The sequence below is a fragment of the Ursus americanus genome, chromosome 10 (genome assembly GCF_024610735.1).
Source record: "Ursus americanus isolate L20-20 chromosome 10, mUrsAme1.1.p, whole genome shotgun sequence".
NCBI classification, from domain to species: domain Eukaryota; kingdom Metazoa; phylum Chordata; class Mammalia; order Carnivora; family Ursidae; genus Ursus; species Ursus americanus.
In genome coordinates, this window is record NC_142136.1 from 54,290,682 (window position 1) to 54,309,159 (window position 18,478).

General features: G+C 37.5%; 1 protein-coding gene across 1 annotated transcript in view; it reads right to left on the reverse strand.

Moving 5' to 3' along the window:
* CPB2 (carboxypeptidase B2) overlaps positions 1-18,478 on the reverse strand; it is a 52,893-nt gene that overhangs the window by 1,978 nt on the left and 32,437 nt on the right. Inside the window, exons 7-10 of the mRNA XM_045796790.2 lie at positions 15,696-15,806; positions 12,376-12,469; positions 7,176-7,378; positions 3,156-3,243 (exon numbers count right to left, since the gene is read on the reverse strand). Coding sequence (XP_045652746.1) covers positions 3,156-3,243; positions 7,176-7,378; positions 12,376-12,469; positions 15,696-15,806 — 496 coding nt within the window. The remainder of the gene's footprint in view (positions 1-3,155; positions 3,244-7,175; positions 7,379-12,375; positions 12,470-15,695; positions 15,807-18,478) is intronic.

Here is an 18,478-nt window from a genome sequence, read left to right on the forward strand (position 1 = left end):
TATAATGTGCCTTAATACCTGGTTGAGGCAAATTCTCTCTTATTAGTCTCGTCTTTCAGAAAATTTTACAAGCTCTTCTACCAAATTCATTCTTTCAAATGAATTCAGTCATTTAACTGTTCATTGCGATTGCGTTAAATATACAGATTAATTTAGCACTACTGACACATTTTTGTTTTGCTTTCCCACTGAAAACTATGGTAACTTTCTCCTTTTATTTATCCTCTTTTATGTACACCAGTAAAATTTTCTAGGTTATTCACATAAATATATCGATTTGTATGTGTACACACATATATACATTAACAATGAATCCACATATATGTATTGGTATGTATATATGTGTGAAACTTACATATATGTACATAAAGAGGGGCAGTAGGTACCATTTTATTATCTACCTGATTATTTTTGGTATATAAGAGAGCTTTAGATTTCTGTATATTTAGTTCATAGCCCCCTTACTCAACTTTTGATTGTTACTAATATTTTTGGTTGATTTCTACTGTTTTCCAGGTAGACAATCATATAATAAAGTCATCATTTTTGCCTCTTTCTAATGCCTATACTTGAGTTAACTGCAAAGTTGTTTACCAAAGCACTGTTTATAATATTGAAAATATCCCTCAGCTGTGGATCAAATAAGTTATTCAGCAAATATTTCTGACAACCACTATCAGTATTTGGCATTTCTTCTTCCAGCCATTTTCGCATTCTTATGAACACATTCTCACGGATATATACTGACTGAATGAATGAATGTGTAGAGATAGACTGATTTCATCACACCAGAAAGTTGCTTTGTAAGTTCCTCCAGCCCTGAGACACTGTGGTTATACTTTGAGGAGCAATGGTAGAGAAAAGGATGAGAATCAAGAAAGCTCTAAATTGTGAAAGGAAGCTGTGGGGTCCCTCTCTGACAGAGCAAGGACCTGGGTCAGCAAAGGCAGCTGTGGGCCAGTGATACCAAGAGACAGAGATACCACGTGGACCAATCTGGCCCCACTTTGTTCTGAGACATTTGGGGGCTGTTGAGGAGAAAGAGGAAGAGTCTGGACTTTCTATTAATAGGGCATCTTGTGCTCAAGCAATTTATTGAAAATAATATGAATGTGATTATTAAGATGAATGTGTTTTTATATGCCTGTAGATCATACCTGTTAAAGAAAACTTTGGGGCTTTGAATATTGTCTCAGGGCCTTGTCACAAGCCATTTTCTGTCCCTGTTTTTCCCCCTACACCACTGTTTGGCAGACACTCATCAGGTAGGTTTCCCAGAAGTGTCATCTACAGAGAAAGACCCTCCTAGGCCACTTTAGCTAAGTAGCCCCTCTCTCCTGGAGTCCTCAAACCCGTAAGCCTGTTTTATTTTCTTCACTTCTCAATGGGATTATACTGTATTTGACTCTTTTGTTGTCTACATCAGAGATTGGCAAACTTTTTCTCCAAAAGACTGGATAGTAAGTATTTTAGGCTTTGTAGGCAACAGAGTATGTCACAACTACTTGACCCTACTACCATGAAAGCTGTCAGAGACAACACATGAATAAATGGGTATGACTCTGTTCAAATAAAACTTTATCTTTGGATACTGAAATTTGAATTTCATATAATTTTAATGTGTCACAAAATCTTTTTTTTTCCAACCTTTTAAAAAATGGAAAAACTGGAGTGTCTCGGTGCCTCAGTCAGTTAAGCATCAGACTTTTGATTTCTGATTAGGTCATGATCTCAAGGTTGTGAGATCCAGCCCCTCATCAGGCTCCACTAGGTATGGACTCTGCTTGGCATTCTCTGTCTCTCCCTCTGCCCCTCCTCCCACTTGCACACTCTCTCTAAAATAAATAAGTAAATACATAAAATCTTTTAAAAATGGGAGAACCATTCTTATCTCACAGGTTATACAAGACAAGCGGCTGAATTTGGCCTATGGGTCACAGTTTGCTGACACTTGGTTACATGTTTATTTTCTGTTCCTCTTTTGCCATCTCCTCCTCCAGCTTCAAAAGAAAAAACTCATTGTCTGTCATCCCCATATGGGTAAAAAGAGTCCTTTGATAAATATCTGCTAGCAGAAGTTAAATTTAAAAATATTTCTTAAGAGTTTGCCACATACAGGCTATCATCGGTGTGATACAAACTAAAGACATTTAACGATATAGTGTGCTTCAGTAGGCACAGCCTGTTATCTCAAAGCATCTAATGCAAATAGGGGTCCCTAGATTTGTATAGGGAACAACTTTGAATGGGAGCGCTGGACATCTTACACATTCTTTTGACGCTTTATGACCTCTCCTGTTTCACTCAACCAGTGTGATGCCAATTCTATAATTTCTGCTCTAAGGCAATGAACATGATTTATTATTTTTTCTTTTTTTTAATGTTTTTTTATTATATTATGTTAGTCACCATACAGTACATCCCTGGTTTTTTATGTAAAGTTCAATGATTCATTAGTTGCGTATAACACCCAGTGCACCATGTAATACGTGCCCTCCTTACTACCCATCACCAGCCTATCCCATTCCCCCACCCCCCTCCCCACTGAAGCCCTCAGTTTGTTTCTCAGAGTCCATAGTCTCTCATGCTTCATTCCCCCTTCTGATTACCCCCCTTTCTTTATCCCTTTCTTCCCCTACCGATCTTCCTAGTTCTTATGTTCCATAGATGAGAGAAATCATATGATAATTGTCTTTCTCTGCTTGACTTATTTCACTTTGCATTATCTCCTCCAGTGCTGTCCATGTTGCAGCAAATGTTGAGAACTCGTTCTTTCTGATAGCTGAGTAATATTCCATTGTATATATGGACCACAACTTCTTAATCCAGTCATCTGTTGAAGGGCCCCAATGTTCATAGCAGCATTGTCCACAATAGCTAAATCGTGGAAGGAACCGAGATGCCCTTCAACAAATGAATATGATTTCTTAAATATAATTTTGGCTTCTTTTGAGTGTATTCATTTATTAATATAGCCTTGTTCAGTGCTCTCATGGCTATTACACTTCCATTTCTGATTGTTGTAATCCAACTATTTTACATGTGACCTTGTTTAAAGATTCCATTTAGAAAAATTAAACCCACACAGAAAAACCAAACACACAGATTTCTTTAGTACCTCACAGTTCTCCAAGATCTTAAGAAGAAATACTTACATAAAGTTTCTGAACCGCTGCCATGAGTATATCTGGTATTTTTATTAATATTCTCAATAGCACGGGCTGCTGCACTGGCCACTAGGGACTGAAATCAATAGAATACGGAATTTCAGTTAATGTGCAGCTTTGAAGTAGGACAGGTAGAAGTTTCTTAATAAAACAATCATATGTTAATTGAATCAAACTGTGTATAGGAAGAAATAGAAAGTAGAATGGTGGTTGCCAGGTGCTTGGGATGTGAATGAGATGGAAAGATGTTCGTCATGAGATATAAATTTCCAGTTATAAGATAAATAAGTTTCAGGGACCTAACACACAGCATAGAGACTATAGTTAACACCACTATTTCATATACTTGAAAGTTGCTGAGTGAATAGATTTTAAATGTTCTCACCACAAAAGAAAAAGTTGTAATTATGTAAGGTGATGGATGTGTTAATGAACCTTATTGTGGTGATCATTTCACAATGTGTAAGTGTACCAATTCATCACATTGTACACCTCAAACTTATACAATGTTACACATCAATTACAGACCAGTAGAGCTAGAAAGAAAAAACGTACATGTGGAAAATCCACACAGTAAGAAGAATAAATAAACTTTAAAAATTATTTTTTGCTTTATGGAAATCACATTTGGGTGGCTTTAAACATAGACTCTTCTAATACATTGAAAATTTTATTTAACTTGAAGGAAAAATAATTCACACATGCTTTTTGGTCTTCAGGAATTCACTTATTATATAAAATGAAGTACAACTGTATCTCAAAGGCCAACAGCCTGGGATTACCCTATTCCTACACAAAATTATCATCAAACTTTATTTTTTTAGAGAATTAAATTAATTAATTAATTAATTTGGAGGGGGAGGAGCAGAGGGAGAGGGAGAATATTGGAACAGCCTCAGCACTGAGTGCAGAGCCTGACAACAGGCTCAATATGACAACCTGAGATCACGACCTGAGCCAAAATCAAGAGTTGGACACTTAACCAACTGAGTCACCCAGGCGCTCCAAAATTATCACCAAACTTCAAATGCAACTTCTCTAAATACTATATATACCTATGAATCATTTCCTTCTCACAGACTATTGTCTTCTTGTGTAAAATGTCTAATAACTCCTAAAGACTCATCAAGTAAAAAGGATCATGTGCCCAGTATGGGATAGGCTAATAAATAAATACCTTATTCTACTACATTTGGTTCTAGCTTATCATCTTTTATGAGGTTGATGCTAGTACTCATTGACACTCTCTTAAAGAACCCAGAGGAATATCAGTGCATATTACATTGTAGCATTGCTTCGTTCAAAAAAGTTTTAGTGGAACCCCACTGTCTACAGAATGAAATACAAATTCATTCTGACATTCAAACAAGCTGACCACATCTACTTTCTGATGGTGTCACCCTCCAGTTTCACACCCACACACACTTGAACACACCCCCCACACCTAAACACACTTCCTGTGGGGAACATATTTCCTCCGCTTTCAATGTCCTCCCTTACCTGTCTGCCTCTAGATTTCCTATTTTTCCATTTCTGGCTGAAAATGTATCTGTTCTTTGTTGTCAATAGCCTTTTATTATTATTTTTTTTTCTTTACAGTATGTCACCCCTTAATAGATGATAAATTCCTGAAGAGCAAGGACTTTATCCCCTAGCTTTCCTAGCATTTCCTTCTGAATCAAGTTAACAAGGCCACCCCCTGCTATCCTAGTCAGAAGATCTACCATCTGCACCACTGATTTAGTAGTACTGCACTTAGAATATAGCTATTTGTAACATTTGCTGATGGCTGAGCTCCCTAACCATATCATGTTCTCTTAAAGGGCAGGGTCCCACCTAATGTTTCTTTTAATGTCCCCCAAACATAATATTTTACACAAAATAACTCTTAACAATTGCTTGTGATAACAGTAATCCAAAAATAAGGGAAATCAGGCTCATTCTATTTCCAAATCAGGATAAATAGCCTTTCATTTCTTCAAGGATAACACCAATAAAGGAGGTTTCCTTTAAAGTTTTCCTTTGAGAAGAAGAAAGAAAGCAAGTATCAAGTATGTTTATGTTCTAAATGAGCTGTTTTCAGAAAATGCAAATAATCTTCTATTTGTCATCAGTAACTGCTAGCCCCTAATGTGGCTATAGTTTATTCCTGTAAGAGAACCAGGACATACACATTAATACCAAAACAACGAAACAAAAACAAAAACAAAACAAAACCCAAATCCACAAATAATCTACCTAAAACATAGGCAGAGAACCTGAATAGACATTTTTCCAAAGAAGGCATGCAGACAGCGAACAGACACATGAAAAGATGCTCAACATCACCAAACATCAGGGAAATGCATGTCAAAACCACAACGAGATATCACCTTATACCTGTCAGAATGGCTAGTATCAAAAATACAAGAAATAACGGTTGTTGGCGTGGATGTGGACAAAACAAAACTCTTGTGGACTGTTTGGTAGGAATGTAAATTGGTGTGACCACTATGGAAAATAGTACGGGGGCTCCTCAAAAAACTGAAACTAAAAATATCATGTGATCCAGTAATTCCACTACTGGGTATTTACCCAAAGCAAATGAAAACACTCATTTGAAAAGATATGTGACCCCTCTGTTTACTGCAGCATTATTTACAATAGCCAAGTTATGGAAACAACTCAGGTATCTGTTGATAGATGAATGGATAAAGAAGATGTGGGGTGTATATATGTGTAATAAAATATTATTCAGCCACAAAATAGAATGAGATCTTGCATTTTCAACAACATGGGTGGACCTAGAGGGTATTATGCTAAGTGAAATAAGTTAGAGAAAGACAAATACCATATGATTACACTTATATGTGGAATCTAAAAAACAAAGCAAATGAACAAACAAAAATACAGAAACAGAATCATAAATACAGAGAGGAAACTGGTGGATGCTGGGGGTGGGGGGTTGGGAGGATGGATGAAATATGTGAAGGGAATTAAGAGGTACAAACTTCCAGTTATAAAATAAATAAGTCATGGAATAAAAAGTGCATCATAGGGAATATAGTCATAATATTGTAATTGTTATATGGTGACAGATGGTAACTACACTTACTGTGGTGAGCATGATGTATAGAATTGTGGAATTATTATGTTGTACATCTGAAACTCATATAACATTGTATGTCAACTATACTTCAATAACAAAAACAAATAAGTAAAAGTTAAAATAAAAGAAGAAAGAAAAGAAGAAAAAAAGAGAACCAGAACAAATGGAATCGGTAAGAAACAAACCACTACACAGAGATCAGACCTTGAGCAAGAGTCAGACTGTCACCATAACACTTCCCATGTCCGGAAAGCAACTGGGGTAAGAAGTTGGCCAATCCTAGCTACAATCCATCAAGAACTCTTGCATTCTTTGTCATCAACCCAAACATAGAACATCTGGGACCAAAAAGTAGTGAGGGGTTAGCAGATTATATGAGTCCTCTTTGAACTTCCTGTGTCTTCTACTACGTTCCAAAAAGGGGTGAGGGGGACTCTTGCTCCAATGTTGACATTAAGGTGCTTTTAATAGGACCGAACCCCTGGGGGTTAGGAAGTCAGTGTGTACACAATTCCCGATGCGTGCCAGGACTTGATCTATGCCAGGCTGTTGTAGAAAGCTAGTTATCACAAAGCAGACGCACAATTCCAGAGACTCTTGTACTTGCTTTTATAGTTTTATATGTAGATCAGCTCCATGTGGAACAGTTCAACCCTGACCTTCAAGCAATGTGTCTGACATTTTCGTAGGGACCCATCTGCTGGACTAAAGTTCACATCCACAGGGTAGGACCTATTCTTTACATACCCTCAGGGAACCCTGACCCAGAGTGACTCTCAGAAGAGTGAGACCAAAATACAAAGCATCTTTCCATCTGTCTGCCAAAGGAGAAATTTTTTCCCCATAGTTTTTGATTCTTGAGCTAGGTATTATTTTATTTCTGAAATGCCAATCGAAAAAAATAATTAAGTAGCACTTACCAGTTCCTCATGGTCTTTGCTTTTGCTTCGATTATAGGAATATGGAAACACTATATGCTGGGAGTATGAATGCATACTGATGTAAGCCTTAATGTGGTTGATGTTTTTTCTCAAGAAATTAGCCATCGCCTGCACTTCTGGTTCTGATTCAGGGTAAAGGCCACAGTAGGTTTCCGAGCATGAGAAACTCGATGCACCTTCCCCTGAAGTGAAATTGATAGAGTGGGATTAAAGGGGTTATATATGCTATTGCAATTTGTGATTTCCCTGACAGTGCCTTCTCCGAATGTCTATGGTGCAACATTTTTAGAGAAATGGATTAGCTAGAACTCTGCAAAGCACATATTTCTATTTCTTTTGAAGTAAATATTTATATGCCCTCATAGCAAACACCCCAACAGCTGCTGCCTGGAGGCAGCCATCTTGCACCCTTTGTGAAAGTGGTTAAGGAAATCTCAGAGAGGCCAGCCAGCCCTGCCTCCAAACTTGTGGCTATGTGAGAGAAAGAAACCCCATTTTTTTTTTTTTTTTAGAAATTCCATTTTCTTTAATCCTTTGTGAGTTTGGTTTTTCTGGTGTTTGTAGTTTAAAAGTTACTAATCAATATAGCCTATAAAAGAAAAGTCTCATTTGGGAATTCAGAATATGGAAGTCAGTCTTCAGTGCTACTTCTAACTTGCTAAATAAAGAAATCTGGTAAATAAAATAAGATGGTGATATTGGAGGCCAGCATAATATTTATTTATCCTTTTGAGAGATTGTAGTATACATCACTTCTGATGGTAGCCTGGCTCCCAACACTTCACCTTTCTTCCTTAATACACAAGGGTAGAGCCCCAGGCAGCCATCTCTGACCCCAAACATTATTCCCTGCTGGGAACAGTTGATTCATCCTGAACTGGGTCCTTAACTTAAGTTCTGTCAATCTGACTCCCTCCACTGATAACTTGAAATTGAGATGAAGAGTCTGGTGTCAGTCTACCGCTCTCTAGAACAAAGAAAACGACACCAATAACATCACCAGCTGACACGAACTCTAGGATTTACACGCAGTATCTCATTTAATCCTCATGCAACCCTATGAATGAAATACTGCTATTTCAGGAAATGGAAAGTGAACATTCTTGGCAGTAATGGTCCTTTACAACAAGAGGCTAAGAGGCATAGGCATATTGTTAGTCATCTAATCACTTGATTCTAATCTTGGCACTGCCATTTAATTGCTGTATGGCCTTAGGTAAAATGTTGTAAACCTACCTATACCTTGATTTTTTAATCATGGGAAAATTATATATTTAATGAGGATTCAATGAGCTAATGAATATGAAGTGCTTTGCATGGTGCCTTGTCTATACTAAGTGTTCAGTGACTACTGTTTCTCCTTTTTGTCATCATCATCGTCATCATACGGATTGGAATAAAAAAAAATCCAGTGTGCTTCACAGTGATGAATGGGGAGAGAAAGGACTCACAGAGCCCACTGCAGTGCTGAGGCCCAGCTCCAGACTGTATCTGAGGCTCGGCTGCACCCTTGTCCTCGGGTTCCATGGGCTACTCTGTTAGCCTTCCAGGGCCTGCCTGCCTCACTTAAGCTTGCTCTGCTTTCTTCCTTTTATTTGCAATAGAAACAGCCTAATGTTTATGAAACATTCTTTTCCCTACAAGAAAATGTTGTGCTAAACATCCAAGGCCTCTCCAAGTATTTCATTTGTATTAACTTTTAACCAATAATGTGATCAAATGAGCCATTTTGATAGTTTCATCCCCTTTGATTACTCCTGCCCTTTTCCCCCTGATATATAGCTCCTGAGAACAGAGACTATACGTTAGGAGTAGAGACAGGAGAGGACATGAAAGAGATGAGGGAGGAGGTGGTATCCTAACATGAATCCTCAGACCAGAGCTCTTCCATAGAAACATGCAACATGTCACAAGTTGAAGTTTTCAATCATTTTTTTAAAGAAACAGGTGAACCTATTTTAATAATACACTTTATTTAACCCAATATGTACAAAGTACTACCATTTCAAATGTAATCAATATAAAAATTATTCATGACCTATTTTATGTTACTTTTCTCATGCCAAGTCTTTGAAATCTGGTGTGTATTTTACACTCACTGCGCATCTCAACTCAGACAAGCCACATTTCAATGCTCAACGACCACTAGTGACTACTGCAGTAGACAAAGACAGTGCAGCCTCAGATTGTCATTCTGTAACTGCCATTCTGGAGATTTCAAGTATTTTGGTAGGAAGACTCGCGGAGAGTCAGAAAACTCGAGTCTGAGATCTGCTTTGCCATGAAACAGGCACATTCGGCTGGGCAAGCTACTTCATCTCTCTTCGCTGAAGGTGCTTCTTTTGTACCAAGAAACACTTAGTCTACTGGGTCCCTTCAAGCTCAAGCATTCTCTGATCTATAGGCCTAGTATAGCAAAATTCATAAAAGCTGAAAGTAGAGTAGAAAATACTAGGGGCTGCAGCGGGGTGGGGGTGGGAATGAGAAGACATTGCTTAACGGTCACAGAATTTCTGTTTGGGATGATGAGTTTTGGAAATGGATATTAGTGATGGCTTTCCAGACTGTGAATGTGCTTAATGACTCAATGCACTGAAGTGTACACTTAAAAATGGCAAATTTTATGTTATATATATTTTAGCACCATAAAAAATGATGAAAAGACACTACAGTCTCCTAGGAAAAGAAATAAAGGATTTTCCACTGTACACTGGTTTTAAAAACTTTGTAGTTTACCTAAACAGTTTAGAAAATAAGTGCATCTATCTTAGGAAGTTTGAGATCAGAGGTCCTCATAACATGCTCCCTGTTATAGACTGAATTCTGTCTCCCCAAAATTCATATGTTGAAGCCCTAATGCACAATGTACTATGTTTGGAGAGAGGGCCTTTAAGGAGGTCATTAAGGTTTAAGGAAGTCATAAAGGTGGGACCCTGATCTAATATGGGGGGTGTCCTTTTAAGAAGATAGAGAGAGAGAGAGAACAGGGATGTGCACACAGAGAAAAGGCCATGTGTGGACACAGTGAGAAGGTGGCCATCAGCCAAGGGCAGAGGCCTCAGGACAAACCCACCCTACTGACACCTTCATCTTGAGCTTCCAACCTTCAGATTTGCAAGAAATAAACTTCCCTTGTTGAAGCCACTCAGCCTGTGGCATTTTGTTATGGCAGCCTGAGCAACTTCACCCCATTCCCATTTTCAACACACACACACATAGACACACACACACACACAATTTTAATACAAAGGAAGGGGAAAATGAACATGAAATTAAACAGCCTTGATATGCCAATTCCTGTTAATAAGTAAGGTGTTCTTTTAGATTCTTAAAAAAGTATCATAAAGGCATGTTCTAGTTACAGGGACAAGGAGGAGATAAGATTTAATTCTTTTGCACTGGCTTGCTCACATTGTACTAAAGAGATACTGGGGCACTGGACAAAAAAAAAAAAGTTCTTCCAATTTTTTGTTTTATTTGGCGCTCTCTTTTGTCTATACATTTGCTGCTTCTGTTTCTGTTTCTAACTCTTGTGATCTGTAATAGATAGTGCCATACCTCAGAGGGCCTACCATATGTCTTGATGGCAATAACAGAATATATTTGATGTCTTGGCTATTCAAATTGGGTAATACAGACTTCACCATAAAAAATATTAAGTAAAACAGCACCAAAAGAGCATGAAGATAAAATAAGAAGTTACATATGAGAATTTATAATACAGGGGTGATTCTCATAGAAGAATGGCAGGAACTTTGGAGTCAGTCAGTCTGGCTTTATATCCCAGCTCTTCCACTTCCTAGGTCCATGCTCTTAAGCATGGGATTAACCTTTAAGTCTGGGAATCTCCATTCAGAATACATAGATCATGAAACCTAGGTGGAGACCTATGTAAACAGTTCAGCACTTAGTAACCATCAACTCTGTTCAGACCTACTTTATATTTGCTGCTGCTTCTCTGACTCCCTGCCCAGTTACCACTGCTGCAGAGTCTCTGGGCCTCAGTGGGCACTTTTATTGGACAATCTTAAGAATGGCTCTCACCAAGAAACCACTAAGTGATTCCCTTAATCACAAAAGGAGTGAGCCTGAGGCAGGATTAACTGCTCCTTCCTCTGCTTGCTTATTATATCTGCAGCTCTCTTAGAACAACTAATTCATTCCTATACGCATTTAAATAAGTTCTGGGAACGCTGCGTGTGCCAGGCATTGCTCTAGGTAATGGATAATGGTCCCTTCCCTCATGGAGTTTCTAACCTAGAGGAGGAAAGAATCAAGGAAATAAGGTAAGGACTCTGTTGTGAAGTTTTCATGTGGACTCTGAGATAATGATGAAATGTTCAAAATCACAAAACTTCCCTTCTTTTTTAAAAAGGGAATATGTGCAATCATGTACATAGCATTGTGTAGGGCAAAGGAGTGGTCAGAAGTGGGTTTTTGTGGCTTTAATCGCTTTCAATCACAGAGCTACGTGTACCAATTCCAAAAACAAAGATGATTCAAGATCATAATTAGGTTTAGTTTTGTTTTATAGCTGTTTCTGTAAATGTAGTAACTATGAAATGCAATGGAGGGAATGCGAACCATCACCTACCTCTACGAGAGCAGATGATATTCTTGAATGCCAAAATCAATATTCACTGAGTACTTTAACTCATTCAAATCAATGAGTGATAAGCTCCCACTATGCTAGACATAAGTTTATGACATTCATAAAAGAAAAAGAATCGTGGTAAGTAAATAGTGAAAACCAAAGAAAATGGTTTTGAATGTTGTCGAAGTGAACTTTTTCCTATGGAATTAAAAAGGAGAGGTACCCACCCCCAATCCTACTTTGATACCCTAATGATGAATGTTATTTGTTCTCTGAGGTAGGATTTTTAACAGTCACTTCCTCATTATTCTAGAGAAGTGGAATTTTAGAATTTTGAAACTAGAAGGGGCCTTAAGGAACTGGCTCAATTTCCTTTTTTTTTTTTAAAAAAAGATGAAATGGCAGGGCAGAGAGGTTTAGGTGAGCTGTGTGTATGCAGAGTGTCGCATTTAACTAAAAAGTTCATTAAGTTATTTACTGATTCAAATAGGCCTCCCCTCTAATTACTTTGAATTATGAGCCTTTCTTTATGAATATCCCTTTTTAAATGAATAAACATTGCTGGAAATGAAGCAAATAACCTACCACACCAATGTTTGGAAGCAAAGTTCCTGTTCAGGTCTGTTCCAATGCAGTGATTATTTTCATGAAAGGACCGGTTCTTCCTCCACATTCGATTCTAAAGAAACAAAATACTGATAACCGGGATGGCCATGTTCCTAGTTCAAGCAGAGACACTACTTCTAGAGCCTAAGTGGTCAAGGTTGTGTGTCTCTCCTGCAAACCCATCACTACACCTGTCACGATCTTCCCAGCATTCTTTTCTCACAGCCCTTGTTTCTATCCAGGTCTCAATTACATTCGCTCAAAACTATTTCAGTCTGAACCAAAGGGAATGGTAATATTTGATCAGCTTTGATCTATACCAACAGAAATTTCATTTGGTTTTGCCAGGCTGTTTATTGGTTTTCTTTAATCTTGTTTGCTCTAATTTTAATTCCTTCTGAGAAAAGTAAAATAACTTTGTGTTTCAACTAAAATTAAAACTATGAGTCATAAGTTTCAATGCTCTCTTTAGATTGAATTCAACTCTCTCATTTAAAAGCTTCAGGAATTTCCTGCCTTATTAATTTTTGCCATTCTGACTGGTGTGAGGTGGTATCTCAATGTGGTTTTGCTTTGAATTTCCCTAATGGCTAATGATGTTGAACATTTTTTCATGTGTCTGTTAGCCATTTGTATGTCTTCTTTGCATCGACATGGATGGTACTGGAGGGGATTATGTTAAGTGAAATAAGTCAAGCCAAGAAAGACAATTATCGTGTGTTTTCACCTATATGTGGATCATAAGGAATAGCATGGAGGTCATTAGGAGAAGGAAGGGAAGAATGAAGGGGGGGAAATCAGAGTGGGAGATGAACCATGAGAGACTGTGGATTCTGGGAAACAAACTGAGGGTTTTAGAGGGGAGGTGGGGGGGATGGTTTAGCCTGGTGATGGGTATTAAGGAGGGCACGTGTTGCAAGGAGCACTGGGTGTTGTGCGCCAATGATGAAACATGGAGCACTACATTGGGAACTAATGAAGTACTGTATGGTGATTTTCATAACATAATAATAAGTTTTTAAAAAATCTTCAACAGGTAGAGCTGTGAAGACACCTATAGCCTGATGGTTCCTTTGATCGCACTGATTCAATCCTCATTTGTAAACATAAAGCAAATTCCCCCAGTGGATTCTTGGGGAAAACTGGGAAATTTGATCATGTAAACAGTTGCACAGACTTTGTTTAAATCCTGGGGTTGGGATGAAGTGGTACCTTTTCCCCTGCTCTCACCAACCCTTCTGGAAAGTTTCCCAGGCTGCTTCCAACCCCTGGCCTGTGGTTTAGTAGCAAGAATTGCCCTGGAGAAATTAGGTTCTCAAACTGCAAGAACTAACTGACAGTGTTAAGATACAAAGGATAGTGGGGGAGTAGCACTATATAAAGGGTGGCTGAATTCTACCGGGATCCAGTGAAAGAATAAATTATTGTAATATCAATCTGTGAATATCATTATTTATGTATTTATTTATTTATTTGAGAGAGAGTGGAGAGAGGGAGAGCCAGAGGGAGAGAGAGAGAATCTCAAGTAGATTCCCCACTGAGCATGGAGCTGGAAGTGGGGCTTGATCTCATGACCCTGAGATCATGACCTGAGCCAAAATCAAGAGTCAGACACTTAATTACTTAGCCACCCAGGTGCCCCAATATGATCATTCACTGAACACGAATTTGTGTTATGTACTATGCTAGGGATTTCTCACTTATTTAGGTCCGGATTTGCTCACTCTTCCCTACAAACTTATATTCACAGTATTCCTTTCACTTGGGATGATTTTTTTCAGCCAACCCCCTTCACCATTCCCATTTCTTCTGCAAAAATTACCTCCTCCATAAAACAATTTCTGTTTAATCCTATATGTTTCCAATCACTCTGATTACTCTCATTCTCCTTTGTGTTTACACATGCTGCTGAAGGAGGCTTTTCTGAACTTACATATGCTCAATTACGTTTTATGTGCTCCTCGTTACATTAGAAAGGACTGCACTTACATTGCTTGAGTTATTTTCCTGAATCATGATGTTGATGGGATAGAAATAGTATTGATAATGGTTTCCAGTATAGATGAGATTGACCAGGAAACTTACTCATACTTAGATGCTCATCACTAAATTAAAGGGTTCTAAGGCTTAAATTCACGTATCAGTTAGAATGCAATTCTACCAGAATGCAAGTGCAGTTAGGATGTTTTTCTAAATCTTGCAATTTATGATTTTATAAATCAAAATGCTATTCAAAGGATTCCTAGTAAGAATGGATGGATCTAGGCATTGTGTGTTGATGGCAGCTAACATCACAAAAGGAAACACAACCAGACATTATGCAGAGCAAAGAATCACAATGAAGTAGTCCTGCCAAAAAAGTCAAACCTGAATCTGGTTTATCCTCTTCAAACTGAATTTCAGTTTTAGAAAATGCAGAGGATAGAGGAATGTGAAATTGCAACGTGGCAATGCAATTAGCAAATCCAGACAATGGGAAAACTTTTCTTCAACGAATAAATTGCAAAGAAAAAATTGAGAGAGAGAGAAAGAGAGAGATGGCAGGAGAATCTATGAATTAAAATAGAATTAAAACACATCTAAACCAATCACAATATATTGGCTTTAATTGGATCCTGAATCAAAGAAAAAAATTTTTTAAGTTATGAAACAATTGCAAATTTAAATATAAATTTTATGATATTAAGTATTGTTAATTTTTAGGTACAATTGTACCATTTTTTTAAAGCTCTCTTTCAGAGATGCATTCTGAAATATTTATTGATGAAATGATAATGGTGTCTGAGGTTTGCTTCAAAATTATACAATGAGATAGAATTGGTTTGGAAATATATATGAGAAAGCATTGGCCATGAAATATAAAAATAAAATTATTTTTTTAAAGATTTATTTATTTATTTTTGAAAGATAGAGAGAAAGAGAGAGACTACGCAGGGGGAGGAGCAGAGGGAGAGTCTTAAGCAGACTCCACAATGAATGCAGAGCCTGATGCAGGGCTCAATCTCATGATCCTGAGATCAGAACCTGTGCCAAAACCAAGAGTCAGCCCCTTAACCAACTACACCACCCAGGCACCCCTGGCCATGAACTGATTATTGATGAAGTTGTGTGATATGTACAAAGGAGTCTACTGTGCAATGATTTCCATTCACATGTTTCAACTTTTCCATAATAAGAATTTAAATACATATATTTTTTAAACAACCATTGTGCCACTATACAAGATTCTATGAATAATTCAGCCGGTGCATCCTGTATCCCCAAATAGGGTACATTTTGTTTTCTTTGCCTTTACCTACCTTTTTCCACGTGAAGTCATAACCATCCACATTAACTACTGGCATCACATAGAAATCCACATGCCTCAGAAGTTCAGTGTATGACGTTTCTTCCCCACGTGGTTTAGTTACCTACAAATTAAACCAAAAATGTTTGTAATAGCTCTTTTAAGTCCTTCTAAACTTAGTCTGTTTCTTTTACGTGTGTGTGTGTGTGTGTGTGTGTGTGTGTGTGTGTGTGTTAAGAAGTCATTTGGAACATTTAGATTTGTGGATTTAACGTTCAGGAAGAGTATTAATTCCTTGAGAAGTCTGAACTTAGGGCGCTGTCCTGCCAAATGGAGGCAAATGCCTTGGACATGGAACAAATGGTCTTCTTATTTAATGAAGGCAGAAAATAGAACCATATATTTTCTAAAATTTTCTTCAAGAAACAAAAGAATTCTTTATGAAAGCAATACAGCTCACTTCAGAGATTTAAAGAAACAAAACCTAGATACAATTTCACTCTTTTTTCAATAATCCATATCAATCATAGTTTAAACTAACCTTGTCTTATGCCCAGATATGACTAAGTAGTTTCTACATTGTCCCTATAACCTGGGGAGCTAAATTTTTAATTTTAATTCTTTCAATAAATCTATGAAACATGCATTCCAACCCTCACTCACTCCTTCTGTTTGGAGACCTGCTTTTTGGATAAGAAATTCCAGAGCTAATGTGGATCATCTATCAGAGCCCAACAAGAATTTCTTGTGGAGGGGCGCCTGGGTGGCTCAGTCGTTAAGCGTCTGCCTTTGGCTCAGGGCATGATCCTGGCGTTCTGGGATCAAGCCCCACGTCGGCTCTTCTGCTGGGAGCCTGCTTCTTCCTCTCCCACTTCCCCTGCTTGTGTTCCCTCTCACTGCCTGTCTCTCTCTCTCTGTTGAATAAATAAAAATCTTAAAAAAAAAAAAAAGAATTTCTTGTGGAGCCCAAGGCAAGGCTTGAACTCACAACCTTGAGATCAAGACCTGAGTTAATATCAAGAGTCATTTAACCGACTGAGTCACCCAGGTGCCCCTTTTTCCTTTAACAGCTTTATTAAGATACAATTCACATAAAAAAGAAATTCACCATTTTAAAGTGTGCAACTCAGTAAATTTTTTTTAGTATTTTCACAGAGTTGTACAACTATCACCACTATCTGACTTCAAAACATCTTCATCAGCACCCCCTCAAATCCTTACCCATTGAGTTATTCCTCTTTCACCCATCCCCACACTCACCCCTGACAATCACTAATCATCTTTCTGTCTCTGTGAATTTACCCATTCTAGATATTTCATATAAATGGAATCATAAAATATGTGGCCTTTTATCTCTGGCTTCTATCACGAGCATATTGTTTGCATGATTCATCCATTTTGTAGCATGAGTCAGTACTTCATTCCTTTTCATTGCTGAATGATATTCAATTATAAGGATATACCACGCTATTCTGTCTACTCATACATTGATGGGCATACTTTTTGGCTATTATAAATAATGATGCCATCAACATTTGTAAACAGATGTGTCTACTTTTCTTGGGTGTATACCTAGTAGTGGAATTGCTGAGTCATATGGTAATCCTATGCTTAAGCTTTCAAGAAGTTGTCAAACTGCAAAATCATGGCTGAATTATTTTACAATCCCAACAGCGATGGATAAGGGTTCCAATTTTTCCATATCCTTACTAACACTTATTATTATCCTTTTGAAATGTTAGCCATCCTTGTGGGTCTGAAGTGGTATCTCGTTGTGGTTTTAATTTGCATTTCCCTAATGACTGATGATATTGAACATCTTTTCATGTGCTTATTGCCCATTTGTATATCTTCTCTGGAGAGTTGTCTTTTCAGATATTTTGCCCAATTCAAAATTGGATTATTTGTCATTTTATTGTTTATTTGTAAAAGTTCTTTCTATATTTTGGATAAAAGTCTCTTATCATATAAATTTCCCCCATTCTGTGGGTTGTCTTTTCACTTTATTTTGAAAAGCACTAAGGTTTTTAATTTTGGTAAAGGTCTATTCATCTCTTTTTTCTTTTGTTGCTTTTGCTTTTGGTGTCATATCTAACAAATAATTACCTAATCTAAAGTCACAAAGATTTACTACTTCTAAGTTTTCTTCTGAAAATTTTATAATTTTGGTTTTTAAGTGTAGGCCTCTGACCCACTTTGAGTTAATATTTGTGGCATGAGGTAGGGGTCCAAGTTCATTCTTTTGCATGTGGCTATCCAGTTGTTCCAGCATAGGATGTCTTTCTTGGTACTTCACAAAGACACCATCTGGACTAGTGGTGAGCTTGTTTGGGTGCATTTAAAGAAGATGAGGGTCCAGAATAAGAGGGAATTGGTGATCTGAAGAGAAAAAGTGGATGAAACCAGGACCTCAGTGGAGAAGTTTAGAAAAAAGAAAGACAGAGGGAAATTGTGCATTAGGGGGACTTCTCAATGCCTATCTATAAGAAGAGATGTGGACCCAAATGAGAGGGTGACCTGAATGGATGAGCTAGGTAATTTTATAGCATCCTCAGGACTTTGGGTATTTTCCTGTTTGGCTAAGGGTAAGATTGGGTACTTGGTAATTGGGCAAACTTGTGTTCTTTTCCAAGTATTGTGCAGATTAAGGCAGAATTACATAGATAAAGAGAAATAAAAGAAATGTTCTCAATTAACTTTGTGAATAATGTTATTACTCATTAAGACATTTTCAGATTTGATATTTATCCAGCCATTTAAACTTCAAAAGCATATAATATAGATATATAATCATAT